Consider the following 26,592-nt stretch of genomic DNA (forward strand, 5'->3'; position numbering starts at 1 on the left):
TGCTGAATGGCTTTTTTTTTTTTTTTTAAAGATTTACTTATTTATTTGTAGAAGAATTGGAGTGTAGGCCAGAGGTGAGGGTGAGAGGACTCACCAGAGACAGAGTGGGAAGCAAACAAGGTGGATCTACTGAAACACACTGCTGAGGGGAGCAGCGGGTGAGACAGGAGAGGTCTGCTGCCCCTTGTGGGTCAGCTCCCTGGCCCAGGATAGAACTCAGGCTGTTGCGGTGATAGTGCTGAGACTTAACCCCGAGGCCACTGGGGAGGCCCCTGAATGGCAGATTATTCCCATACACTGTAGTATTGGAGAAAAAGTAAGGCCAGGAGAAGAGGGTATGGAGGACTCTTCAGTGACGAGTCTAGACTTCCCTAGAAGGGGATGATCTGGCATTCAGGACAGAAGACCACAATGTCTTTCTCTGCCTACCGTGGGCTGAAATCAAATCAGAAGGTCACGATCTATAGCATAGGGTCAAACTGGATATTTATTTTCTTTTTAGGGACAGGAACATAAGTGAAATGAGCTCTCATTGTCTTAACCCTCAGGAATTCTCCAAAGGGATGGTACTATGCAAATTTTGTGAACTCAGAACAGCAGAGCTTACGCTGGATCAAGACAACACTGCCCGTAGGTGTTTCCTCTCTGTCCTCTTAACTGCTTTTGTCACACCAGATGTTTCCTGTGTCAGCCAGTAGGAGAGAAGAAGTCAGGCGTCTCTTAATGGCTTCACTGTTTAGCTCCTCCACTTAGCTACCCTTTTTGAAGTCTCAAGATTTATAGAACTATAAATGTCATTTACCACTGTGTGCTATTTCAGACTCCTCGTCGGGTTTAGACTTCGGGTAAAAATATTTAGTTGAAATCTTATCAAATCTGAAATACACCAAGAAGTATTGTACAGGAGTTCATTCCAGTGAAAAAAATTAAATTGAGGCAACTGCAAAGTGTGTTACTTTTTTTTTAATAGTTGGATGGGGACATTTTGGTATAATACATGTTTTCTAACAGGGGAAGAAGGGCCTGGAAGCAAGGTTTGACCAAGAATGATTTGCTTGTTTGTCTGGTGTTATTAGCACACCTGAATGCAATTCCAGCCATGCAAATAGGCCATTTTAGGAGCGTGGGGATTAATTTTGGATGGGTTTTACCCTTTTTTTCACAACATTCAGAAGTCCAACTGCAAGATCACCCTCGGGGATGTCACCTCTCTCTGGGAACCTTCTCTGAGCTTGTCTCAATCACCTTAAGATGAACGGGTCGGGCAGAACAGGCACCAGGAGGGGAGGTGCCTCTCACCGAGTTCTCAGCCTGCCTTCCTGGGTGTAAAAGAGGCAAAGACCTAGACAGAGTGAGCCTGTGAATTCCTACTGGGTGATCAGCTCCCTGCCCAGCTCCTGTCTTTCTCTACTTGATCATTCCCAGAGTTCTGCAGAGTTTCTGAGGTTTTACAGTTTGTTTCCTCCCATCCTCCAGACTTCTCCAGCAAGCTCCTTCTGGCCCCGTGCTCCAGAGGGCAGGTCCAGGCCCCTCTGTGAAACTGCGCCACGCCTGGCCCCTGTCCTTGTGAGCCAGGACCACCCTCTTCCACCTCAGATTGACCTCAGCGGCCTGCTTGCCTGCCTCCACCCCTACCCCGCCGCCTGGGGCTCAGGAAGCGTCTCTACCTGTTGGGGGGAGCAGTTTACCACCCTACCCAGCTCCGCACAGCACAGTCTCAGGTCACTGGACTCCCTCACATGTCTGTGAATCCAGGAGGGCAGGAGAACGTTACCCCAGACCCTGCCCAGGGATGGTTATCCACAAGGGCACAAGTCCAGGGGCACCAGCCCTCCTGGGGCGCGGGGAGTGGGGGCACCCCTAAAAGGAGCTGCTAAATAACCTGGAAGAACAGGCATGGGCGATGGCGGTGTGGATTTGGCTCAGGTTTGGGGATTGCGAGGCTGTTCCTAGACCGAGGGGCCGGGGGCTTAAAGCTCCGTGTTCAGGCCCTGCCAGTCCCGCTGCTCCATTGTCCAGCCCGAGCCCGACGTCCGGCGGCGCCTCGGAGCCGCCCAGGCCCCGCTCAGGGCTGACTCGAGGGACGGGACAGGACGCACGTCCCACCCCGCACACCCCGAGCCCAGGAGCGGGGCCTGCGGCCGCGGCGGGCCCTCTCCGGCCCCGGCCCCCACTTCCCTGGGCGTTGCGGGGCCCGGGGCGCGGACTTCCCGGGCAGCAGCTGGACGGAGGGGTGCCCACGGGACGTGTCCACTTCCAGCGGCCCTGCCAGCGCAGGGGAGCCCCGGGGCCCGCCAGCAGCCAGGGGTCGGGGCGCCCGCTCCCGCGGGGCCGCTGGGGAGCCGGGGCGCCCCAAGCCGGGGCGCGGCGGGGCAGCTCCGACGGCCGCGGGGTGGCCCCGGCGCCCCCGGAGCCGGGCTGGCGTGGCCCCCGCGGCGCCCCGCACCCCGGGCCGCCTCCTCTTTCCGCCGCGGGCCCCGCGGCCTCCGGGCTGAGGTCACCCGGGCCCGGCGCCCCGCGGAGGCCCCAGGGCGCCGCGCGCGGACCCGCCCCGGACACGCTTCCTCGCGCGCCCCCCGCGCTTTCCCGGGCGCACCCCGCGGGCCCCGGGGGCGCGGGCGGGCCGGGGGGTCTTTGTGCCTCGCGGCTCGCCGGGACGTTTCCTTCCGAGGAGCGCGCCCCGCCCGCTTCCTCTCGGGCCCGCGCCTCCCCGGGAGGGGGAACGGGGGGCGGGGGGGCGCCCCGGCCGCGTCGCGGGGCCCCGAGCGATCGCGGCCGCGGCCGTCGGGCGGGGGGCGCCGGCGGGGCGGGGCGGGGCGGGGCGGCGCGGGGGTGGGGGGCGCCGTCCGCGGCCCCGCGCGCCCCGGCCCCGCGCGCGCCCCGCCCGGCCCTGCGCCCCGGGAGCGGCGGGGTTAAGCCCGGGAATGCGGCGCCAGGAATGCGCCGGCAGCCGCGGGCGGGGCGGGCCATGCTAATCGCATGCTAATCGCATGCTAATCGCATGCTAATCCACGCAAATGAGCCGCCCGCCGCCGCCGCCGCCCGCCGCGCGCCCGGCCCGAGCCCAGACGGCGGCGCGGGCGGCCCGGGCGCCGCGACCCTCGCGGCCACTGGGGACCGGGGCGGAGGAAGGGGCGGAGGCTCGGCCCGGGGGAGGAGGCTGCGCCGCCCGCGCCGACGCAGCCATGGTGGACTGACCGCCGCGCCGCGAGCAGGGTTTCCGGAGCGCCCGCGCCTGGCCCGCCGCGCCCGCGCCCCCCGCCGGCGCCCGCGAGGGGGCGGCCGGCCCGACCCCGCCCGCGCCGCGGCCCATGGAGGCGCCGCCCGCCGGCCAGGCCGCCCACCATGCCTAGGCGGGCCGGGAGCGGGCAGCTGCCGCTACCCCGGGGCTGGGAGGAGGCCAGGGACTACGACGGCAAGGTCTTCTACATCGACCACAACACGCGCCGGACCAGCTGGATCGACCCCCGGGACAGGTGGGCGCGGGGCGCGGGGCGGGGGCCCGCCCGGCCGGCGCGGCGGCGCCTGTTGTCCCGGAGACCCGCGGGCGGGCGGGGCGCGGGGGGCTCCCGGGAGGGGCGCGGGGCCGGCGCCCCGGGGCCGCCTGCTGGCCCGGCTCCTGGAGGACCCGGCGGGGGGCGGGGGCGCCCCCACTTCTTTGCCTCCTCCTTCCCGCCCCCCCCCGGACCTTTAGACCCGTCGCGCCCCAGGGTGCGGGTGCAGGGGCGCCCGGGCCGGCACCCCTGTCCAGGGAACGGATCCAGCGGCGCCTCCTGACCCAGGTTCCGATTCGCCGCCGCCCAGCGCGGGCCGCGGATCCTGGACGGCCCCTCGGGCCTGCGGGGTGGTCCCGGCCCGGGGCGCACGGGGCGCAGGGGCGCAGGGCAGGGCCACCTGTGGCATCTCTGGGGGGCCTGGGCGCCCCGCCCGCTGCTGGCCCCTGACGGGACCCCCCCCCCCCCCCCCCCCCGCCTCCCGGCCCGGTCCTGGGCTTGGAGGGTGCGCCCGGGCTCCCTGCCTCCCGGGCCGGCTCTGGGGTGTCGTCGACGGCGCTCCCCACACCTGAGAAACTCTTGTTTGGGTTTTCCTGCCCATGTTGAGCGTTTACCTGAAAACTTGAACTAACTCCCAGGTCTTGAAAAGACAGACTCCGGCTGGAAGGAGCCGGCCGTGGCGTGAGCCTCACACCTGAGACGTGGTCAGTGAGAACCTGGCCGCAGCGCGGCGTGGATCCTGGGCCCCCCCACGCCCGCTTGTATCCCTGCTGCAGGTCGAGGGAAGATCAGATAAAAAGTTCAGGAGCTGAATGTCCCCCAAGGTTGCTCCTGCAGCCCATCTTGCCTTTTGCGCTTGTAAAGAGTCTCTCTTTGGGTCCCAGTGACTGTGAGAAGGATCCCAGGTGTAGCTACTGGACACGTGCACCTTATTCATTGTAAACTTATATATTGTGTCATCCCGGGCTGCTGCAGCGTCTTTCACTTCTGAGACTTCTTTCCAGCTCTTTCTGGAATGTGGCCTTGGGGCTCCGTCACCTCTTGAGGTGCCTCTTGCAGCCGCCCCCCTCGGCTCACTTGGAAACTGAAATGATTTCATAGTTTATATTCTCAGATGCGTTTATTCCAAGAGTGTTGTTTTTGAAAGCGATTAAAGAGCAATTAAAAGAAGTCATAAAACGACATTATAAATTTATGGAACAATCCTTGTTAAATTATCCATGAAGGCATTGGTTTAGGTTTCTCCTCCTGCCAGGGGAAGGGCAGCTGTGCAGAGAGCCTGGCTCCTGCCACCCAGCCTGGCTGCCAGCTGCCGGCCCCGCGAAAGTTATGACAGGCCTCACACCTCCACAGTCTCCCCGGACATGGTAGCTGTTGTCACACAGACCTCACGCGCCAAGCCAGCTATTTGACGCATGTCGTTGTGCTTTGAAACTGCTTAGCAGATAGTAAATGTCAGTGATGGGGTGCACCCAACAGTGGCTTTTAACGCACCTGTATAAATATTTGACTTGCAGCGGTGTGGTCATTCTTTCTGCTTCCCGATAACTTGGAGTTTCAGCTTCTTGACGTTGCCATGAGTTCTTGGACTATTTCGGCGTTTTAGGTCCTCTTCTGCTTCCGTTTACGTGTTTTATTATATCGTCCTATTTGCGTGTACCAGAAATGAGGACTGGAATACGGGGCGCCTGGGTGAAGCAGATACAGAATAAAGTGACACGGCCCGGCTTCTCCGTATCCCGGCTTCTCCCACGGGTTAAGCATGTCTTTTCTTTTAAATGGTTAATGGATTAACAATTATTATAAACTCTGTTTTCAGGAAACTGGGTAACCAGCTCACCTGGCCGGGGGACAAACAGTTTTGACAAAGATGACTTGTTATTATTCCAGTTTTCCTTGAAGCTGTTGGGTCTTTGAGTACTTGTTAATGTGTATTTGGCTGGTTATAAATGTTTCTGGGGCTGAGTATCAGAGCTTGGGAAGGTCCTCAGATCAGAGTCAACATTGACATACTTCAATTGGAGTGTGTTTTCTTTCAGGACAATGAGGTGACTGTAAGGCTGCTAAATGGTGTAGGAGATGGTGGGAGAGGATGTTTGGAGTAACTATTAACTCCAGGCCATTTGGTTACACACTTACCAAGCACAGGCTAATTGGAGGGCACCCCTGCTCCTGGATGCGCTGACAAGCCCTGAAAACAGCCCTGGATAAACGGCGCCGGCCTGCAGGACTTTGAACTTTTCATTAAAATGATCGCCACGATTTCTCCTGCCCTATTTGTTAACGTTAAGAAAAAGAGTTCTGTGTTCTTGAGTCTGTCAGAATTCCTGAAGCATTTCCCATTGCAAGGTTAAGTGTGCGGATCTGACCAAGGGATTTTCCGAGCTCACCCTTGCATTCAGTAAGTGGTGTGTCGAGGGTGCTGAAGGATTGTTTTAAAAAATACCTTCACGCTCCTGCAGCAGATGACCTGACTGAGACCTGGTCCGACTTTGGCTGTTCTCAGCTGGGTAAGCGCAGAGGAATCTCCGAAGCCTTCTCAGCCTCCCCTTTTTAGGGGAGCCCGGTAGGAACTGGGGGCCGTCGTCGTGACCGCGGACACTGTACACATTACCCAGCTCTGTGCCAGCCGCTGTGCACGCTCTTTAACTGTGATCTTGTTTTCTTTCTCCCCCTCAGTCCTCTGTCCTATTATCTTCCGATGACAAACGAGGACAGGGAGCGACAGAGAGTGTGAGTTTTGCAGTGTGCCGATTGCAGATTGCCCCTGCTGTGAACGTGGCGCCGGCATCGGCGGGCAGGTAGTGCCAGGGGACTTGGGGCAGTGGAACCTCTGCCCAGTGTTGATTTTTCTGGCCGATCGATCCGTCTTTATTGACCTGCAGAGGTGCCTGTCAACTTTCTACGTGTCTGTGACTCCCCGGAGAGCCGCACGCGGGCTGGATCTAGTGCCGAGGGGATGTGGGTCGGGGACTCCCATCCATTTGACCTCAGCGCAGGTAGAACTTGAAACCCACTGTGTCCTCGGGCACATTGGCAGTTCTGTTTGGGGAAGAGTAAAGGGCTTTGTCGCCTCCCTGAGTAGCCCGTGATGTTCCTAAAACAATGTTGACTTGGCCGGCCCCGCCACTGTGGAACCCCGGGGAGATTTACCTGTCCAAGAAGAGTCTTTGCTCCCCCCACACTGGGCTCAGCCCCCCAGGAGTGTTCCTTTGCAGATCTGCTCCCTCGTTCGCTTCCTTTTTGCTCACCATGGACTTCCTGTGACCTCTCCAGCGGGTGTTGACGGCGGGTCATAGATCATGGCCAAATGGTCTGGTGCTTAAAACACCACCACCACCACCCCACCAGCGCATCTAACACAGGAGCCGGGTGGGATGGATTCACGGCCTCTGGGAAGAGCAGGGAGCCAAGGCGGGCAGCCCTGGAGATTTGGGGGGGTGTGGTGGTTTCATAAACTCGCAGATGAATTTTGCTTATTTTTAAATCCTTGCACTGAATGATACCCAGGGAGACAATGACTTTGTCAAGTTGAACTTACAAGATTGACAGCCACACACAGCAGCTTTGCATTAAAACTTGCGCGTCCCCATAATCTGTGGTTGGGGTCAGGTGTCCTTTCTAATCGAAGAAATGGGGCAGGGGAGCCGCCGCAGAGGGAGACAGTGAGGAGGCAGGGGTGTCAGCTGGGCGTCAAGGATGCACGGAGGTCGCTTTTTTTCCCCCTTATATCATTGTTGATTTTTGTACAGTATCGGATTTCTTCCCTCGTGTATAGTCCCCATAATTCTCTCTCCAACACAGCACGCCTGACCGTCACCATCGTCTCTTGTGCTCTCTTCCCCTGTTTTTACTCCTCTCTGCCCCTTTCCCTGCTGTGGGCCTCAGATCTATGGTTTGCCTGCAAATTTTGTCCTGATCCTTTGTTCGGTTTCTCTGTATTCTCCCTATAAGTGAGACCCTCCGATATTATTCTTGTTCCCTCTGACTTATTTCACTTAGCATAATAATCCCTTCTAGCACCGTCCATGTTGGGGCAAAAGGCATGAGTTTATTATTTTTTTGATGGCTGAGTAATATATCCCATTGTGTGTATAGACCACATCTTCTTGATCCATTTCTCTGCTTTGGGGCATTGAGGCTGTTTCCCTATCTTAGCTGTTGTAAATGGTGCTGCAGTAAACATGGGGGTGCAGTTTCCTTTCAAATTAATGTTTTTGTGTCTTTTGGGTAGATTCGTAAGAGTGGAATTGCTGGATCGTACGGTAGCCTCATTTTTAGGACTCTGAGGGTCCTCCACACAGCTTTCCATAGTGGTTGGACCATTTTGCATTCCCACCAGCAATGTAAGAGAGTTCCTTTTTCTCTGCATCCGCACCAGCTTTTGTCGTTGCCAGTTTATTTTAATATGAGCCATTCTCACCAGTGTGAGGCGGTATGATCATAAGTGACGTTGAACATTTTTTCATATACCCATTGGCCTTTCTTCTTTTGAAAAGTGTCTTTTTAGCTCTGCTGCCCTTTTTTTGATTGGGTTGTTTGCTTTGTTTTTGTGGAGTTGTATAAGCTCTTTATAGATCTTTGATATCCGTCCCTTATCAGTTGTATGCAAATATTTCCTCCCATTCTGGGGGTTGCCTCTTCCTTTTGGTTACTGTCTCTTTCGCTGTGCAGAAGCCTGAGTTCGCTTTTGCAGAGCTGCTGTGGTAGGTGAGAGGATCTGAGAAACCCTGTATTGTCTTTCTTTCCCAGTCAGAGCAAGCACTTTGGCCAAACCCACTGCTAGGGTGTAACCTTGTCCGGAGACCTATTTGCTTACTACTACTTCCTGTATCCTCTGAGATGCTAGATGTTACGTGATGTTGCTTAGGTCAGTTAATGATGAACTTCTGTTACAGGAATGAAAGAATATTAGTTGAGCTACTCTCTCATTTCCCTATTGTTGGGCTTTCAAACTATATACCCACAACCACCAGCCATCAGAGACAATTGATTTTCCAGTGGGATTAAAAATAAGAGAAAATTAAGCTGCTACCTCTTGACTAATAGTATAAATATGTGGATGACTTAGGGGAGCAAAGAAAGCCCAATCAGTCCCCATAGCCTTCATCACAGCTGCATTGGCAGAGATTGCTGGAAATCACTGCTCGCCACCATGTGAGTCTTAGGTGCCAAGTAGTTACTGTGAGTTAATTAAATGATTATGGTATTTGAAGTTTGGGGAGGTTGTTAAAAGAAGCAGTTTTTTTTTTTTTTAAATCACCCGAGGAAGCACTCATTTAAACGATGCTGTCTTCCAAAAATTGCCAAAGAAACATTTCTTATAATCAACACATTTTGCTCTAATACTTGCTGGGCTGAGCAGTACTGGGTTGGTGTATGTGACGAAGATTTTTTCGTGACTTGAACAGCCCAGAGCCTGTAGTTTGACTCTGTTGGCAGTCTCGGGACAATAATTGCTTTCCAAGAAAAGTACCATTTATAAATAAATGCTTGTTTGAGCTGCAGATCACTAAGCTGGGAGCTGCAAGTCAACCAGTGTGATGTGCGGCCTCTGAGAAGCCAGTGTTTAGCTTTCATGGGGGAAGCACTCAGGACAGTCGGGAGGCTGCCCTGCCGTCCGATGGGACCTGCCCCGCCTGCACTTGGAGATGCTACCTGTTAATTGCATTTGTGTACTGTTTTTGAGTAAATGTCTATCGGAAAATGATCCAACTGTGATAAAGGGGCATGGCCAGCTTTGTGGAGGTGGGAATTATTGAATGGTAGGTTTTTGGTATAAGCCACCATGTTGTGCAACCATGACATTCTGTAATTTCTGACCATTTTTATCTCCCCTAAAAGAGCCCTCCTATCCATTAAGCGCTTACTCCTGTTCTTTCATATTGCCTTTGACAGCCACTGGTTCACTTTCTGTCTGTTGATCTACCTATTGTGGACAATAAATATAAATTATATTCTCCAAAATGTGTCTAGCTTCTTTCATGCAGTGTAATGTGTTCCAAGTTCATTCACATCGAAGCTGGTGTTAGTACCTCATTCCTTTTTATGACTGTTTAGTATTCCACTGCAGGAGTAGACCAAACGTTTATTCATTTATTAGCTGATGGGCAATTTGTGTTGTTTCCACTCTTTGGACATTATAAACAAAGCTTAAACATACATGAATTACTTCTGTAGGAATATGTGTTTTCAGTTCTCTTGGACATATAAGTGAAATTCCTGGGCCATATGGTAATTCCACATTTACCTTTTCGAGGACCTGCTAGCCCAAAGCCATTTTCTGCAGTGGCTGTTCCATTGACATTCCCACCTTGAGTACGAGCGTCCGCACGCCTCCTCATCCTCATCAGCACGAGTTATTTTCTGGTGGACACGAGGTGCTGTCTTCCCGTGGTCTCGGTCTGCTTCCCCCTCTTCAGAGTGTTTTGATTGTTTTATTGACCCAGGTTTTCCTTCTTAATTCTAGCCTTTTCACAGCCTCTCACCACTTGACCAAGAAAATGTTAGGTAGAGAAATTACAAGTTCCTTTTAGTCTGACCTTTGCTCTCCCCCTTTCTCCCATGCTTGACTGCTCCGATGATTTCCACAGTGAAGCTGTAGATAGAAATTCAGCATCACTTTTTACCTGTCAGCCAGCCAGGTACCGCTGATCTGGGAGCTACAAAGCTTCAGGTCCAGCTCAGCTTGCTTGCCATCGAGTTTGCGTAATCACATTACAACAAAGTGAAAGAAACTGAATGCTGTCAGTTACATTTTCCCTAGAAATCTCTCTGGTTCTGCCTGGTGGTCATTACCGCCTTTCTTCCTACTAGGCAGGGAGAGAAGTGTGGAGAGGGAGTCAAAGTAGAAATACACTGGCATAGTGCATATTCGTTGTTGTCTTCATCTCAAATAGAATGTATTATCTGAGGCACACATAGGAATCCCATCGATAAAGAGACATAATCTGAGTGGCCGTGTATGTGGTCAGCTAATTCACAGTGAGTCAATGTTAAGAGCTTTTAGCTGGTTATATAAATTTTTTTGTTTGCTTTTAAACACCAAACAGTCGAAGGAAGCCTGACAAACACTGCCTCAGCCAGGTGATCAGACTGAACGTTAACACGACGGGTGACGTCTTGTTGATGTGATCGGTGTGACAGTGTGACAGTGGCACTTCCCATGATGGTCTTTCTCCCCAAAATCATGTTAACCACAGTCTAGCCATGTACGGCACCCACCGTATCTCCAAGAGGGACCTCATGTGAGCTCTCTGGCCCGTCCTCAAGACTGTCCCGGTCATCAGAATTGAGGGATGCGTGTGAAACTGTCATAGCCCAGGACGGGATCCGGGAACAGAAGAAGGACTGTGGTGAAAACTAAGGAAATCTGGACACAGCATGGATTTTAGTGAATAATAATAATAATAATAATATATTAATGACACGTTCATATAATAACTAGTCAATATGGGTTCATTCATTTTAACAAAGGTGCTTTCTGACTAGTGTGGGCTAGATGGAAACTATCCCAAGTGAATTTTTTCTCTGAATTTAGAACTGTTCTAAAAAATGAAGTTATTTAAAAAGACAATGACAAAGAACACACAAGGCAGTTGGAAGTGCTTTTCTTTCCTTCATGTGCAACCACGCAGCATACCAAGGGATTTTGGGTGGATGTGAAGAGCAAGGGTGGGCAAAGCCGGGGCCCGGGCCGGGGCCAGGGCCCACCCAGCCTCCCTTGTCCACAGCCCTGCCGCTCGGAGCGGGCTGGACATCATGGGGAGGGCTGTAAACAAACATCCCAAGACAAAGGAGACTGTGTGGCCGAGGTTGTCCGTGGCCTACAAAGACGAAAGTATTTACTCCCTGACTCTTGACAGAGAAGGTCTGGAGCCCGCTGATAAAAAGTGAAATGATTGAGTCTTTAAAGTGTCTCCTCTAAGCATTTCGAAGGCGTTTGCGTCCCGTGAAATGGCGCGCTTGCCGCTGTCCTGGATTCCTGCTCGTTCACTGACCCTCGCCCGGGCCGAGGCTCGGGCAGTGTGAAGAGGCCAGTGCGAGGGGGCCGGAGGACTGGCCTCTCGTGCTGCTTTTCTTCCCTGAGACGCAGCAGCCACTTAACATCCTCCAGGCCTCCCGGCGGCGCCCCCAAGAGCCTGCAGTCGGGTGCGGTGACGCGGGGAAAGCAGGCGGCGGTGACTTCGCAGGGCCTGTGGCTCACGTCGGAAGCGCAGACCCTGGAGTACCTCACCTCACCGCTGCCTGCTGACCACCTGCCTCCCGTTGATGGTGTTGTAAACCCACAAGCTTGGAGACCCTGAGGGTCAGGCAGAAAACAGTCTTCCCCTGCGTCATCTTGACCGTCGGCGCCTGTCAACATGCAGGGCTGCCGCGGTGCTGTGCAGGGCCAAGCTTGTTTTGCTCCGTGGATCTTTTCCCTCTTCCTTTAGCCGGTGGGCGGTGAAGAATTGCGCCTTTGAGAAGGGGGTGGTGAGTGGCAGAGACCTGGGAGCCAGCTGGGAAGTGAGGAGCCACAGCCTACGTTCTGGAACTTTCACCCCGTGACCAAGTTGGTGTGACAGTGGTCCCAAGAGAGGATTAGAGCCAGGGTGTACATTCAACGTACTTGGTCTTGCTGGGAGGGTGGTAGGAAACTTCATTTTAAAGAGATGTAGGGGGCCTTCCTGGTGGCGCAAGGGGTTAAGTCTCAGCACTAGGAAGCTGTCTGCAGCCACTGCAGCACGAGTTCTGTCCCCGGCCAGGGAGCTACCCACATGGCGCAGCAGACCTCTCCTGTCTCCCCGCTGCTCCCCTCAGCAGTGTATTTCAGTAGATCCGCCTGTTCTGCTCCCCACTCTGTCTCCGGTGAATCCTCTCTGGCCTGCACCCCAGCTCTTGTAATAAATAAATCTTTAGGAAAAAAGAGATGTAGACAATAATTATTTTGATGATTGAAATATATGCCGACTTTTGGCATATATGGGTCCTTGCACAGAGGGTGTGTCGGCCACTGGCACCAGGAAGGGGGCCCTCGGTGCCATCACTGGTCCTGCATGGCCCTCAGCTCCAAGTGTGGTGCCCAACGCGTCGTGACCATGGCTGTCCCAGCCCCCACGTCTCTCCCTTTTCCAAGCTGCTCGAGCAGCTCGGAGGTTAGTGGGGTTCAAGCGTGATCCCTGGCCTTGGCTGGGACAGGCTCACAGAGCACAGAGCTGCTCTCCTGTGGGCCTCCACCCTGCAGTTTTCCTAAACTTGGTGTGTCACGGTTCAACAAAGAAAGAAACTCGTGGTGGTGCTTTTTTCCTTCGATGAAATTGTGACAACGAATGATCGCATGGAATCCACATGGCCTGGGGTGTCCTGCAAGGACACTTCGGCCAGCTTCTAGGTCTGCCGTTCTGTCCACACTGTGGGATCCTCCCCTTTCTGCTGACTCTCGGGGTGTTGGAGCTTGTTAGGCTCATAAGATTTCCTTTGTCGCCCGGTCTCTCTTCCCCCTTCACCAGGTGACACAGCCCCTGGCACTTGTGCGCCAGCGTGACTGTGAGCCGCTCTGCCCGGCTGCATGTGGACCTGGCATTGATGCCTGCTTTGCTGTTGCAGTTCCAGAAGCTGCGGAGTTAGCTTGGCCCTTGGCCGTCTAGCGCTGCTTCCTGGCCTCCCCCCGAAGGTAGAGCTGTGCAGGGTCAGAGCCAGCCGCCCAGGTCTGCTGTCTGACCTGGAAGGGCGCTGGCGTCTGCTCACCACTGCTTCGTTAAGCTGCTTTCCAGCCAACTCAGGGTGGACCCCTGCTTTGCGTGCCCTTCCTCTGTGCCCTTAGGGGGCTGGTCCCCACGGGCCACTTCAGAACCCTGTCGAGCCCCGTGCCCACACGAATGAAGAAGTATTAGAAGGACCCCTGGCCTCCTTCCAGTAGCTTCCGGAATCTCTCCCCAGCCTATTTTGACTGACTTGCCCTCCTCGACACCCACTGCTTTCCCCAAACATTGACAGCACCCTGGCAGGCCCCGCCATCATGGCAGGGAGAGGTAGGCGAGGTCCCTGCTGTCAGCGGTCTCGTGTTCTCGGGTGGGGGAGGCACGCTGCACGGGCATAGCGGTGGTTTCGAGGAACCTAAGCAAGGTTAGGTGAGGATGGCGTCAGTGGGGGCTGCGTTGGGTGGGGGCTTGGGAGAGGTTTTTCTGAGGAGCTGGCCTTTGGCTGGGCAGGAGGATGTGGAAGAACCGTCATGTGACGATCTGGGGTGCACAGGGCAGGCAGAGGTGAAGCATGGCCTTGGGGCACATGTTCGTGAAGGTTCACCAGTGTGGAGCGAGGCTGAGTGGTCTCCTGGGTGCTCGTGGCCACAGGGGCAGGGCGTGGCATCCTGGCCTGACTCTGCCACCGCATCAGGCCGCAGCATGACCGCATTGTGGACGAGAGGAGGCAGAGAGGCCAAAGGGGTCAGATCATGCTGTGGGGATACGTTTGAAGGGTATTTGAGACATTGGGGAGCTGACAGGAGGGAGGGCAGGGTGTGTGTGCATGCGTGTGTGTGTGTGTGTGTGTGTGTGTGTGTGTGAGTGAGTGATGTGGTCCCGGCTGTGCTCCCAGCTGTCACTGCTCCGTGGGGAAGGAGTTGCAGAAGTTCTGGAGTCGCAGAAGCCCTGGCAAGACAAACTTGGTGCAAACGCGTCTGGGACTGGCATGATGGTCTTGGCCGCAGAGAGCAGTGAATGCGTGGGGGTGGGAGTTTCTTTTTAGGTAAAATGGAAGAAACTCACTCATGCTTTGGAGATGTGGAGCCTGAGGAACAGAGAGGGCTCAAGGACTCACTGACGGGAACTTCCGAGGGGGACTGAGGCTGGTTGGTACCCGCTGGCTCTGCCCAGGCTCCTGCCGGGCTCACCCCTCTGGGGTGCGCTCACGGGCAGCCGCCGCGGAGGTTGGATTTTGGGAGCCAGCTCAGCTGGAGATACTGAACTTGGGGATACACAGGTAGCATTTACTATTGTGGATGGGCAGTGTGGAAGGGCCCTCCGGACCAGGGTCCTCTGGAGCCACCCCTCCACAGATGAGTCACTCACCTCACTGAACTCCCCCACACCCGCCCCCCGTCCCTCTGTTTGAGGACAGGTGAACTGATTATTAAGAGTAGAGAATTTTCAGAGCGATAAAGCTTGAGTCCAGCAACTCCAGATTCTTTTCTGGAACTCTCTTTTTCACAGGGTGAAGCCCGGGTGGGCGAGCTATAGTGAGAGCCTTGGCTGCGCACAGATGTGTCGGTTACAGACCGTGATCAGAATTCCTTTTTCCACTAGACTTGTGGAGCTGAAGTCACAGAGGAAGACGCCTTCTTCCCGCAGATGGCCTCGTTACCGTTTGCTCTAAATGACTTCTTCGATTTGCATCCAGGCCCTCGCCTTTGTCGGTGGGAAGGGATGGACACCGAGAGGAAGTGGGGTGTGTTTTTGTTTGTCTGACTTGCGCCATGAAACCTCCTGGAGGAGTCACACGGGGATCTGGCCTTGCCTTTGCTTTGTCAAAACCGGCTCCCCTTCTGCTTGCTCTGGCCGTGTGAGGCTAGACAGTATACGGTGTATCTGCTTCTAATTGGGGACCCAGTGGTCTTACATTTCTTCTGTTGACTTGGTTTGAGATCCAAGTTTGTGAATCTCAATGAAATGCTTAGATTATGCGTGTGCAACATCTTTTGTCCCTGGGTTGCTGTGAGCAACAGTTGTTACAGTGAACCTTCCTTTTTAAAGGAAACGCATACAAATAAATACATGAATTTGAACAGGTTAAAAAAGGCGAGGTCATCCTTGACGGCCGTGGACGTCCTGCCTATAAAATCACTTGTTACTGTGACCGTGGCTGTCCTGGCAGGGGGAGAATGCAGAAGGAGAGAATGATCCCCAGACACGTGGACAAAACATTCCTAAAATACTATTCAAATGAGGCGAGACTTGATGGGGCTGCTGCGGGCAGCCAGGCTGGAGTCCTTTCTGCCAGGGTCTGCCCCGGGTTCCCTGTTGTGGCCCCAGAGGCCCGGAGTAGTGGTTTACATAGAAAGGGGGTGGCCTGTGTGAACACTCCCAGCTGCCCCCTTTTAAGTCCCTCCTCCCTTTTCTTCCTTCTTAGAACTTCTTTTCTCCTGAGGGCACTTGGTTCTTGGCTTTCCACCTGACTGTCTGATTTAATGTCTCCCGAGGGCAGCTTGCACTTGCCCCTGGGTCTGGCCTGTGATTTCTGATTTGCTGCTTCATGCTCCTTAAACTCGCATGTTTGCTTACCTTGGAGGCAGTAGCGAAGGGTGCAGGTTGACCCCTTTGGATGAAAACCGGAGTGAAACCCTGGCCTTGCTGCCTAGCACCCGATAGATTTCCAGAAGGTGCTGGAACTTGGCCGGACTGCGGAAGCCGGCTCCCCAGCTGCAGGCAGGAGGTCAGGGAACGGGTTGGTGAGGGATTCATGGTGATCATGTAAGGAATTCTCCTTCCGAGAAGATGGGAAGAGGCCCCTATTGTCCTCTCCTGCATCTTGCCTCTTCCCAGCTCCCTCTCGAGAACCAACACCGGGGGCTGGTCGTTTAGACAGTTTGTGGGAGGAAAACATATACCTTCCTTCTGGAAGATTCCAGGAAGCCTCCTGCGCTCTCCACCTCCTCCTGTGCTCCCGTGCAGAGTAAATGTTGGAGAGCATTTGTGGTTCTATTTTTAAACAAAGGTTTTCTTTTTAGTTTTGAAATTTCGAGTTGGGTTTTCGTATATACTTTTGTTAAGATGTCCATTTTTAAAGGCACACGATGCCGTGCGGCCTGTTGCTTTCAGAGCTCTTCTGGGCTGAGCGCAGGAGCTCAGATGGGCATGTGGTCCTGGAGGTGCTGCTCAACTGACCTGCCGGGGACAGCCCGTGTGCGCGTTGGGTGCTGTGGCTCTTGTCCCCTAACTTCTTTCCTGGCCACCACCCTCAGTTCTGGTTCCAAGGTCCACCTCCGACTCCTGATTTCTTTACGCTGAGAACCATCCACGTGATCATTACCTGGCTCTTAAGAGCTCATCAGAGAACTTGACTTTGTTGATGGGTTTTAAAGAAATGGAGGCTGTCTGGAGCTTTGGTGTCATCATGATTCTAGAATGCATGGCCTCGCTTGGGGGTGAAAAGCCACCCCTGCGGGAGTAGAAAAGGCTGCTGCTCCTTCAGGTGAAATCCTTCTGCATCAGTTCACAGTTTGGGGGTTGAGAGAGCAAGAAGCTGGTTTTCCTCTCCTGGTCTTGAAGAGTGAAATGAAGAGCTGGTTAGTTGGAAAAGCCCAGTAGGATTTTCAGGGTCGTAAGGTTAGCTGCCTGAGAAGGAGTGTGTGTGTGTGTGTGTGTGTGTGTGTGTGTAAATTTTGGTGAAAAACAAGCACCATTATTCGTATTTAATAAATCATCATGGCATACAGGAGATGGTCTGAACTGATTACAAGGAAGGTTGTGTGATGCCAGATACAAGCTGTCCACTGTGATCCACTGCAGTTAGGATGTGTGCACGCACATGCCCACACACACACACACACACACACTCATATTCAACATTCGTCAGCTAGGAGGGTTTTGAACCAGGGCTCTTCATTAGTGGTATCTCTGGGGCGTGAGGCTGTAGGTTCAGAGAATAATTGCATTTTCTGTGATTAATCTTTGGTCACCTGAGTTAATGCTATGTGCCTCATTTACTATTTGTTCAAATAAAAACCTTTAGCAAGAAGAGTTCAACTATTTTATGTTGGTACTTTCTATTGCTGTGCCAAGTTTTTAAGTCTGCTGTAGTCCCGCATGTGTGTTTTTGCTTTTGTTGCAAATGCTTTTGTTGTCGTGTCCAAGAAATCATTGCCAAATCCAGTGTCACGAAGTCTTTCCTGTGTCTTGTAGGAATTGTGTGACTTCAAGTCTTACCTTCAACTCTTTAATCCATTTTGCCTTAATTTTTGTGTTGGTGTAAGCTACAGGTCCGTCTTCCGTCTCTTGCACGGGGCCGTCCATTTTCCAGCTTCGCTGGTACAAGAGGTTGTCCTTTCCCGTCACACAGCCTGGGCACCCTTGTGGGACATCCGTTGACTATACACGCAAGGGCTCATTTCTGGGCTGTCTTTTCTGTCTTCTTATCCTGGCAATCTTTGCAGGGTCGGTAACATTGTCCTGGTAAAGAAAATGAGTTTTAGCTAGAAAATAAGGAGCCAGACTTTCACAAGACCCAGGCTCTGAATTTGCCCACGAGGCTCAGCTGGTTGTCACTATTCAGAAATCAAGAGGTGATTACTCCTTGCCCAAGAAGTCTCTGGAGATGGGCTGTGTTCCCCTTCTCTGGATGCCTGTGCGTGTGCGTTTCTGGTCTCTCCTGCTGAATCACAAGGTCACTGAAGTTCAGGATGTGCTTTATTTTTGCTGTCTCCTGGGAATTCATGTCAGCCGATGGGTCACTGGAGGTTGGAATATATTACCTATCACAGCATGGCCCAGACTACATAATGTATACTACATCACATCGTATTTTATCAGATTATATTACACTGTATTATGTATAGTCTGGCCCCCAGACTATATAATAACCATCTCACCCACCCAGGGCGTCCTCGGGAGCCAGGCCCTCCGCCAGCACCATCTCCTTGGTTCTGAACTATCTCGCCTCCAGTGGATGATTCCATGCTTGGGTGTCTGCTCCTTGGATTCACTTGCTTGTTTGCTCATTTATATGAAAAATGCCACTGCCTGTCGCATCTCACTGCTTTTCCTGGGCTCTGCAGCTCGACTGTCACTGTGGTCCTTGGCTCCAGGGGCCAGATGAAGCCCTCAGATCCAACTGGCGACTGGAAGAGGCCCCACTATCTTAGCAAAGACAGGGCTGGCCAGCAGATCTTTTTCCCTTAAAATGATTTAAAATTCCTTCTCTTCTTTTTGAACAGGTAGTACCTGTACATGCCACACAATCCAGGCACACAGGCACACTCATGGACAGCGAATCTCTGTGCTGTGTTCCTGTCCCCAAAGGGACACGTCCGCCACCAGCTTCTCGCATTTTCTCCCAGAGACGCCGTGTGCGTGTACAGGCGTGTGCTTCTGCCGTTCCCTTAGTGTTATTTTTGACCCAATTCTAATACTATTTTGCACCTTAACTCCCCACTCCCTCCCCCACCCCCGTATGTTTTTAGAGATTGTTCCATTTCATGGCTGTGATCTGCCTCTCGGCTTTCTGTTTCGTGGGTGTATTGTGTTTTTTGGAATCCTTTTCTCATTCATGGACGTGAAGCTCCTCCCAGTTTTATTTTTGTGTAACAAATAGTGCTTCGCTGAAACTAGGGCGCGTGTCTCCTTCGAGCAGTTCCGGGGCGTGAAAGGCTGGCTCAGGCGCTGCTGCGCTCGGTGCCCGCGGCTGCTCCATCTTGCTGTCCAGGGGCCGCGCCGCCCCCCACTCCCCGCCAGCTCTGAGCGAGGCCCTGCTTCCCACACCTCTGCCAAGCACCGTGCTTCGAAACACCCTATTTTACTGATAAGAGAAATGCACGCCAAAGCTGCAGCGAAATGACATTCTCCACGTATTATGAGTGAGGCGCAGCCTTCGTTTATGTAACAGCCGTTCATGCTTCCTTCTTCTGCGAGCCGAGTTCGTATTCCTCACTCGCTTCTCGGTGGATGGTTGCAGATTTTGTTTCTGGCCTGTTATTCATGTGTTAGGGAAAGGATAACATCAGCGGCCTTGGGAATGGATTAGTCAAATGGTGTGGATGCCACAGGTCGCCTTACAAAATAAAATTCAGATTCCTGTGCTTTTCGCCAGCCACAGAGCTGTGCAGATGACTGCTGGGGATAATCACATGGAAGGAGATTGTGAGCGCTGGAGCTTTATTACAGGGGGTTGGGGAGCTGTGTGACCAGTGGGGGGACTAGTCCAGGCTGTTTACCAGGAAGGTGACCAGTCTCACTACTGACCAACTCGCACGTGACCAAAGGCATGTCTAAAACTGAAGGGCAGAGGAAAAGAAAGTCGGGGGAGGCAAGGTTCCTGTACCCAGGGAGAAGCTCGGAGCCTGAGCGAATGACTATCTGTAATTCAGTCATGAACTGAGACACAGAGGAAAATGGGTTTCTCAGGAGGAAGAGCAGAAGGTCCAGTGAATATAGGGGAAGAACCCATTTCACTAGGAACACGGGAAATGCAGGGTAAAGCTCCAGTGAAGTATATTCCATTTCCCTCTGATTTACTAAAACCAATAAACCTACTAACAGCAAGTGTGGAGGGGATGGGAAGAAATGGGACAGAGTGACTCCATCACACCCGAGGGCCGCTGGCAGCTGTGTGCAGGTTTCAGCATCTGCGTTGCCGCCACGAGTCCCCGACTCTGCAGAATGCTGCCTGGTTGGGGACCCTGGAGAAGCTCTTGCACGTGTGCACAAGCAGGTTCATGGTGGCATGATTTGTATGAGCAAGAAATTGGCGACCATCCAAGTGGCCATCAGTCAGGGATTGTGGTAAGCATTTTCTCTGGAGTAGGTCTATAACGGAATACTATGTAGTCGTTAAAACATATTAGCTAGACTCTCCCTCCACGCCCTGCCGTAGATCTTGGTGATGGTGTTTCGAGAAACAAGTCTAGAGATATGTCTGTTTCATTCCTGTAAATCAACCCCCTACAAACCAGAGTACACAGCTGTGTGGCATTTATGGCTGCCTCATCATGTGGTCAAGATTTAAAAACAGGAATGGTCTCCCCTGACATCAGGGTGGTGATTGGTCTGAGGGCATCTCTCGTGGAAGATATCTGTTCTACGTCATGTTTGTAAATCTAAAGGCGAGAATGACTTCCTTAAGCCCTGGTGTTAGATGTCCCTTCATCTCTGTCTTTTTTTGTCTTTCATCGTGCCTTGCCACCATGTGGAGATAGTCTGTGCTTTAAGCTATTGGATAGAAAATTTTATTCATAGATTTTGCATTTTGCCATGAAGTCCACTTGGTCACTTAGAAAATGTATCCCCAGATTGCGTTTGCTATTATTTTAAGATTTTTGCATTCATATTCATAGAGTAGCCTGATTTTGTTTTTCTTCTCCTTACTGAATGCTCTCTTGACCAGATTTTGGTTTTAATGTTATAGTGACTGCCTAAAAAATATTTCTAAAGAATTCAGAAGCTTCCGTTCTTTTCCATGAAACAGTTGAAGTATCCTTGAAATTGTATGACCTTTGTGGTTTGGTAGAGGTCACATTTATGACTTACTTGATCTCATCCTGTTTCTGGGGGGGTCTTGGGTAACTTTTGGTATCTGTGTGGTTGAAAAGATTTTCCCCTGTCTTTGTGGACCACTTTGGTATTTATATTTTCCTGGTAAATTTATTGGACAAGCTGTACCTGACTGTTCTTTCTGCTCAGTCTGTGTTTTTCCTCTTTTCACTTACCACCTAGGACAGCTGGACTTTTTCATTTTTTTCCTTCCTACGTCAGGCAATGTACTTTACTCGGTTATTTGGGTATTTCTTCTTAGAGTAACCTGCCCCGGATGTCTTGCTATTAACTGCTGTTTCTCCAATTCCCTGTTTTTCACTTTTATCTTTATTCCTTCTTTGCTTGCACTTTGTTTCTTTCTCTTTTTTTTTTTTTTTTGGTAATTTCTTGAGGTTTGCTGAATTTATTTTCATTATTATTAATTAGTCTTAGCAGTTAAAACTGAATATTCTTTTGATTTGTTGGGGACCCGTTGTCCCCAAAGACAGCGCCCTTCCTAAACTGCCATGTTTTCCTGCAGAGGTGTCCACCCCAGCATTAAAACAAAAATGCACCTGTCCATTTCTGTGGGTCTTTATTTCCTCCCAGAGGCTCCCGAATCTCAGAAAACTTACTCAGTGCACGTATGTGCTTTACTCCCATTACCCCATTAGTATGTCAGTTTCAGCTTTAGACCCAGGGGTCCCCCCTGTAAGATCTCTGACCTTAGCTTTCATAGTTTCAGAGCTTCCGGTATGTGTGATTTTATGGTTACTTTGTACATATTGATCAATACTCACTTTCGATTTTCTCTTTATCTGAGAATTTGGAATGCGTGGCAGCTCAGATTTCTCTCAAAAGGTAGAAATGACTAGACGTATGGCCAGAGAAATCCCATGTGCAGGGAATGACCCCAGTGCCGTGACCCTATCAAGGTGTTTGGACATGACGTGGGGCCCCTAGGGCTGCTTTGAATGTGTGTGTTTGGGGGTGTTTGGGGGGGCATTGAAAGGGAAAAGTCTGGTCCAGGGTTGTTTCCTTTCAACCCGCATCATCTCCGATGATTTGAGCCTGGCTGCTCCGCTGTGGAACGGGTGTGTTCCCTGGAATGAGGGTGGAGGTAACACCTGTATTGCCAGGTGTATTTTCAAGTGACTCGCAGCTCAGGGGCCGCAGGAACTCTGCCTTCGGGTGCTGGATCCAGATGATCTGACAGACTTCCCTGGCTGCTTGCGCTCCCAAGCACTGGTTTTATAATTATGGAAATATTTTAAATAAATTCATTTGGTAAAAGTGGATGCTAAAACATTTTGAAAATGCTAGTAAATATTAGTGAAAACCGGGGTGAAGCCCTCTCCTTCAGCCTAGAGCGTCTGTGATTTAGGGCAGTTGTCTCTTGCTCGGTTGGGAAAGGAAATCACAACTTGGGCCGTTTATGTTGACTTTGCATCTTACATCGGGTCTGGAGCTTCAGGTACATCCCAGGAGCCACCACACGGCTTCCTGCTCTCTCCTGCCTCCGTGCGCCACCAGGCATTTTTCATGCCTAACTTCGGGATGCCTTTTCCGGAACGTTCTCACATCACAGTAGAGAGCTCTGTGCCTTCTTGTTTGACTCACTCGGCCTGTGGATGTGTATTTATCTTTGGAGTTCCAGCGGCATTCCTGCGCCCTCCCCGCCTCCGCACAGGAGAGAGAGGAGTGAGCAAATTCCTAGCAGCGCCGAATGGATGCCTTGAGGGCCGGCTGCTGAGCGCGTCCGGCGGGTGAGATGAGGGGCTGGCCCTGTGCGTGTCCAGGGCTGGACCAGGGTGCGGCCCAGGCTCGGGCGTAAGCGGCCCCCTGAGGGTGCAGTCACACGTGCCCCCGACAGCCAGGGTCTCCTTGCACCTCGGCCCAGGACCCCGGCTTTCCTCACCCGGGCCGGGTCCACCCTCCTGCTTCTGCAGAGACTCCCAGGAACTTCCACCCACCTCGCAAGCCCAGCGTGGCCCGCCCACCCCTCCGTGGAGGCCTCCTTCTGCAGCGGAGACGCGGCCTGCTGGCCAGCGAGTGGTGAGGGGGCGCCGCCGGGGCCGAGCAGTGCAGGGGCCTGTGTGTCCCTGGCCGTGGCCTCCTCTTCGTCTCCCGTTCTGTCCGCCTCAACCCCACATGGGGCTGCAGGCGGGGCCCTGGGTCCCCCTGCGGAGCCCCCGTCCGTATCTAGGCAGGGTCATGGCTTCCGGCCAGGAACTCCCATCTGCCTCAGGCAACGTGCACCCCTGCTCACAGCCCGCCACGCGGGGGAGATTCTGGGAGGTTCTGGAAGGTGAAATTTGGAATCGGTGGACCTGGAGCTTGAGTCTGGTTCTGCTGTGGACTTGGAAGCTGGGTGACCTTGTGCCGTGGTCACACTGACGGGGCGAGGGCTGCCCTTTGTTGTGGCGCCCACGTAATTAAATCATTAATCCCTCGGACGAGATCGCCTCACAGGTGAGGGAAGTGACTGAGGCTGCAGCCACTGACCTTGTCGGGCCTGAGATAAAATCTGATCTGTGTGGCCGGCTTCTCGGCGCCTCATTGTGGAACGTGGAAAATGGGAACGTTCTCTGTAACGCCGGCCTCATGGGCTCTTTGGGAGGATTAAATGAGGCAAAACGGAACATTTCGGGACGGGGCATGTCACGCAAATAGCCGCCGAGTTACTCCTGCTGCTGTGCTGGGCTTGCGCGCCCGCCCTCGGGGTGGGGTCCGGCTCGTTTTAGGCCTCTGGTGAGTGTTTGCGGCGAGTCCCTCTCCCTGACCCTGCTCCTCGCAGCAGCCCCCGGCGCCGGGCCTGCTCGGGCAGTGCTGGCTGCCGCACGAGAGTCCTGGCCTCCCCCGTGACCGTGACGCCCGCTCCTGCAGCTCCTCTCATCCTCTCTCTGTCCCTGACCAGCCGGCTTAGTGACAGGCCCTGAGGCTGTTTATGAGTCAGACACTCGGCGTCCAGAGAGGTGTCTTGCAGGACGCCTCTGTCGGGAAGCGTTGGCCCCTCTCGCTGGCCACCCGCGCTCCTGGGAGCTGGGGTTTTGCAGAGCGTCTCGCTGTGACCAGCTCTCCGAGCCAGATCAGTAGATTGAAGGGCGTTTGTTCTGTGGGTCACTTCGGGGGGTGTGGATTGCCTCCCATCGCTCTGTGTCACGGGGGCGAAAACAACCCCCGTGAGCAATAGCAGCTCTGTTCGTCGGGGCGGGTGAGAGGCCGAAGAGTGACCGAGGCGCCGCCCCACGAGACCGCCGTCGCTTCTCGGGCTCCGCGAGAGACACCCGAGCCCGGGCTCTGGCCTCGGCTTCGACTGCCAGCTCGTTCTGTTCTTGAGCGGCTCGCCACCATTGCTCTCGGGAGCTGGAAATCTCTGGTCCTTCCCAGACCAGGACAATAGCCTTTCCTTTCTGTCCGCCCTCTGCGCACACGGCCCGGCCCAGGTGCTCGGGCGCCGTGGAGGCGAGTTTCCGGCTCCCGCGCCTGCAACAGCGCAGGACGCGGCTTCTCCGCTCTGACCCGCCGCCCTCTGTCGCCGTCTGTCCCCCCCAGCGGCCGGCCAGACCTTCTGCCTTTGCTGGATTCACAGTGGCCGTCGCTAGCGAAGGTTGTCATTTTGTCTGTGCGCCTAAGTCACTGAAATGCTTTGCTGGGACATGGTTTTCGGGGTTTTTATTTGTTATTTTATGACTAATGTAAATGCACTTTCCGGGGAGGGATTAAATCTGATGTGCTAACAATGGTGTAGCACTGTTACTGTTCCATTTTCTAGATACATTGCGGAGGGCCTGCACCCATGTGGTGCCTGCGTGGAGACCTTGGGCTTGGGGTTCGTGACTGAAGATGACTCTGGAGCCCTGAAGTATTTTGGGCTCGCTGCCACCCCCTTGGGGCTCTCAGCTTTCTGCCTTCGCTTCTGCCTTCTCTGTGCCCTGAGAGCACTCACCCACCCGCAGGGCTGAGACAGTCTCCCCGGACTGTCCTGCATTGCAGCAGGATGGGGTGGCAGCAGCGAGCGAACCCCACGGGGGCCTTTCCCGGGCTGTTCTCTGTCTTTGAGGTGTGAGGCTGTTGCCCCTTTCACCTGCTCGAAACTCTCCTGCCTGGGCTACCCCGAGATGTCCTCGTCCCACCCCATGCGTCGGTCGTCACACCTGCGGCTCCCAGCCTGGCCCCCACACCCGGGCCCTGCACCCTCTCCCCTTCAGGGGCCTGTGGGGCCCGGGGAAGACACCAGCCATGCCCGGATTGATGTTTTCTTTGGGCTTGGTTACGGATTTGGACGGTAGCTCTGAGTTCAATCTGCTTTATTAATAACTTGGAGGAAAATAGTGGCGTATTTATATAGGCCAGGTTTTCAGCAGCCAGGATCCCAGCGCCTTGTAGGCTTGGGTGAAGCAGCGAGCGGAACCAGACCTAGTGCACCCGGCGGCCTCGCACCCGGACCTGAAGCTGCCGTAGAAGCACGGTGTGCCCAGCGGGGCTCCCGGGGGGCGGGGGGACTTAAGCATTTTAATGGGTGATTTGGATTCAACCTAAGTAAAGAGTGACTTGATTTCTGAGAATGCTTGGGTGTCTGGTGGGGTCAGGAGCACAAGCTGCTCTTCCCTGCGACGTCACACCCCGACTCTGCTCTTCCCTGCGACGTCACACCCCGACTCTGGTCTTCCCTGTGACATTATACCCCGACTTTGGTCTTCCCTGTGACATTGCACCCCAACTGCTGCATTTGGTTCAGGGGTCCCCGCCCCCCGGAGTCCGCTCAGAACTGATGGCTTAAGGGACGGGGAAGCACTTGGAAATGACAGCACAGCAGACATGGTCAGAGAAAAGGCAAATGCTTAAAAAATATTTCCAGAGGCCGAGCGGTGACTCGGAACCGGGTGGTCGAGCGGTGACTCGGAACCGGGTGGTCGTGTAATTTACTGTCCACAGCAGGACTCTCTGGGACACCAAGAGGGCGCAGCTGATAATCATGCTGGGGCGACAGGCGTGAGCCACGCTGTCCTGGGCCACTGAGGCACAGGGCTCCCTGCTCTTGAAGGGTCCGAAGGTCTGTTGTGTGAAGGGGAAGGGGAGACCTCATTTGTGGGGGTCAGAGGACCAGGGGCACGCCGCAAGGACCACGCGTCCTTCCCCTCGAATGAGTCAGTGCAGCTCCTCGGGCTGTTGCGGATGGACGGGCTGCGTCCCCCGCGGTGTGCTTCTGCTTCCCGCCCGGGCCGGGAGCGCGTGTGGCTGCCCTTCCTGCGTCTGGACACCGTTGGGGTCAGGTGAACCGATTTGCACCAGTCCCTCAGGCATGGGTGCGCCTGGTCCGGCTGAGTCCTCTGCAGGTGTCCGTTTTCTCATTGCACTCAGCTTGGCCGTCGGGAGGGCTGTGCTCCGGGCGGGGACCGCCCCCAACTTCCTCCCGCTCCCCCCTCCTCGCCCTCCTCCTCCTGGACGTACCTGATTTTGCCCTTTCCAGTAGCTTGGAGAGGCAGGTGTGATGGTTTCCATTCTGGAAGTGAGGGTTACCGAGGCTGAGTACCCTGCCAGAGGCGACCCTGCCGGTGGGCTGCAAGCTGGGCCCAGGCCCAGGTCTCTTGGTTTGTCCACGTGTGGATTCATTCAGCCAATGTCTGGGGCCCGCATCGTGCCAGGCGCCCCGCCAGGTCCTGGCTGCACCTCCGGAGTCCTAGCAAGTCACTTTGCATCTCCCCACAAGTCCAGCCCCCCGGCCGCACTGGGCACTTCCCTCCAGGGTGCCGCGCTTCCTCTTGTTGGCCAGGAAGACAGGCCCAGCCCCCCTGCTGCCTGGAGTCGGGGTGGGTGAGCAGACTCGGAGCGGTCATTTTGCTGGAAGCACCACTAGTGCCCCAACGAGGAGGACAGGATATAATCGCAGC

At 54.0% G+C, this 26,592-nt stretch overlaps 1 protein-coding gene across 1 annotated transcript in view; it reads left to right on the forward strand.

The window, feature by feature from the left end:
- Window positions 1-3,330: 3,330 nt before the first annotated feature.
- Window positions 3,331-26,592, forward strand: part of WWC2 (WW and C2 domain containing 2) — a 140,688-nt gene continuing 117,426 nt past the window's right edge. Inside the window, exon 1 of the mRNA XM_037526480.1 lies at window positions 3,331-3,476. Within this exon, the coding sequence (XP_037382377.1) occupies window positions 3,346-3,476 (131 nt within the window). The 5' untranslated portion in view covers window positions 3,331-3,345. The remainder of the gene's footprint in view (window positions 3,477-26,592) is intronic.

The sequence above is a fragment of the Talpa occidentalis genome, unplaced genomic scaffold (assembly GCF_014898055.3).
Source record: "Talpa occidentalis isolate TD23 unplaced genomic scaffold, MPIMG_talOcc4v2.1 talOcc4.4, whole genome shotgun sequence".
Classification (NCBI taxonomy): Eukaryota; Metazoa; Chordata; class Mammalia; order Eulipotyphla; family Talpidae; genus Talpa; species Talpa occidentalis.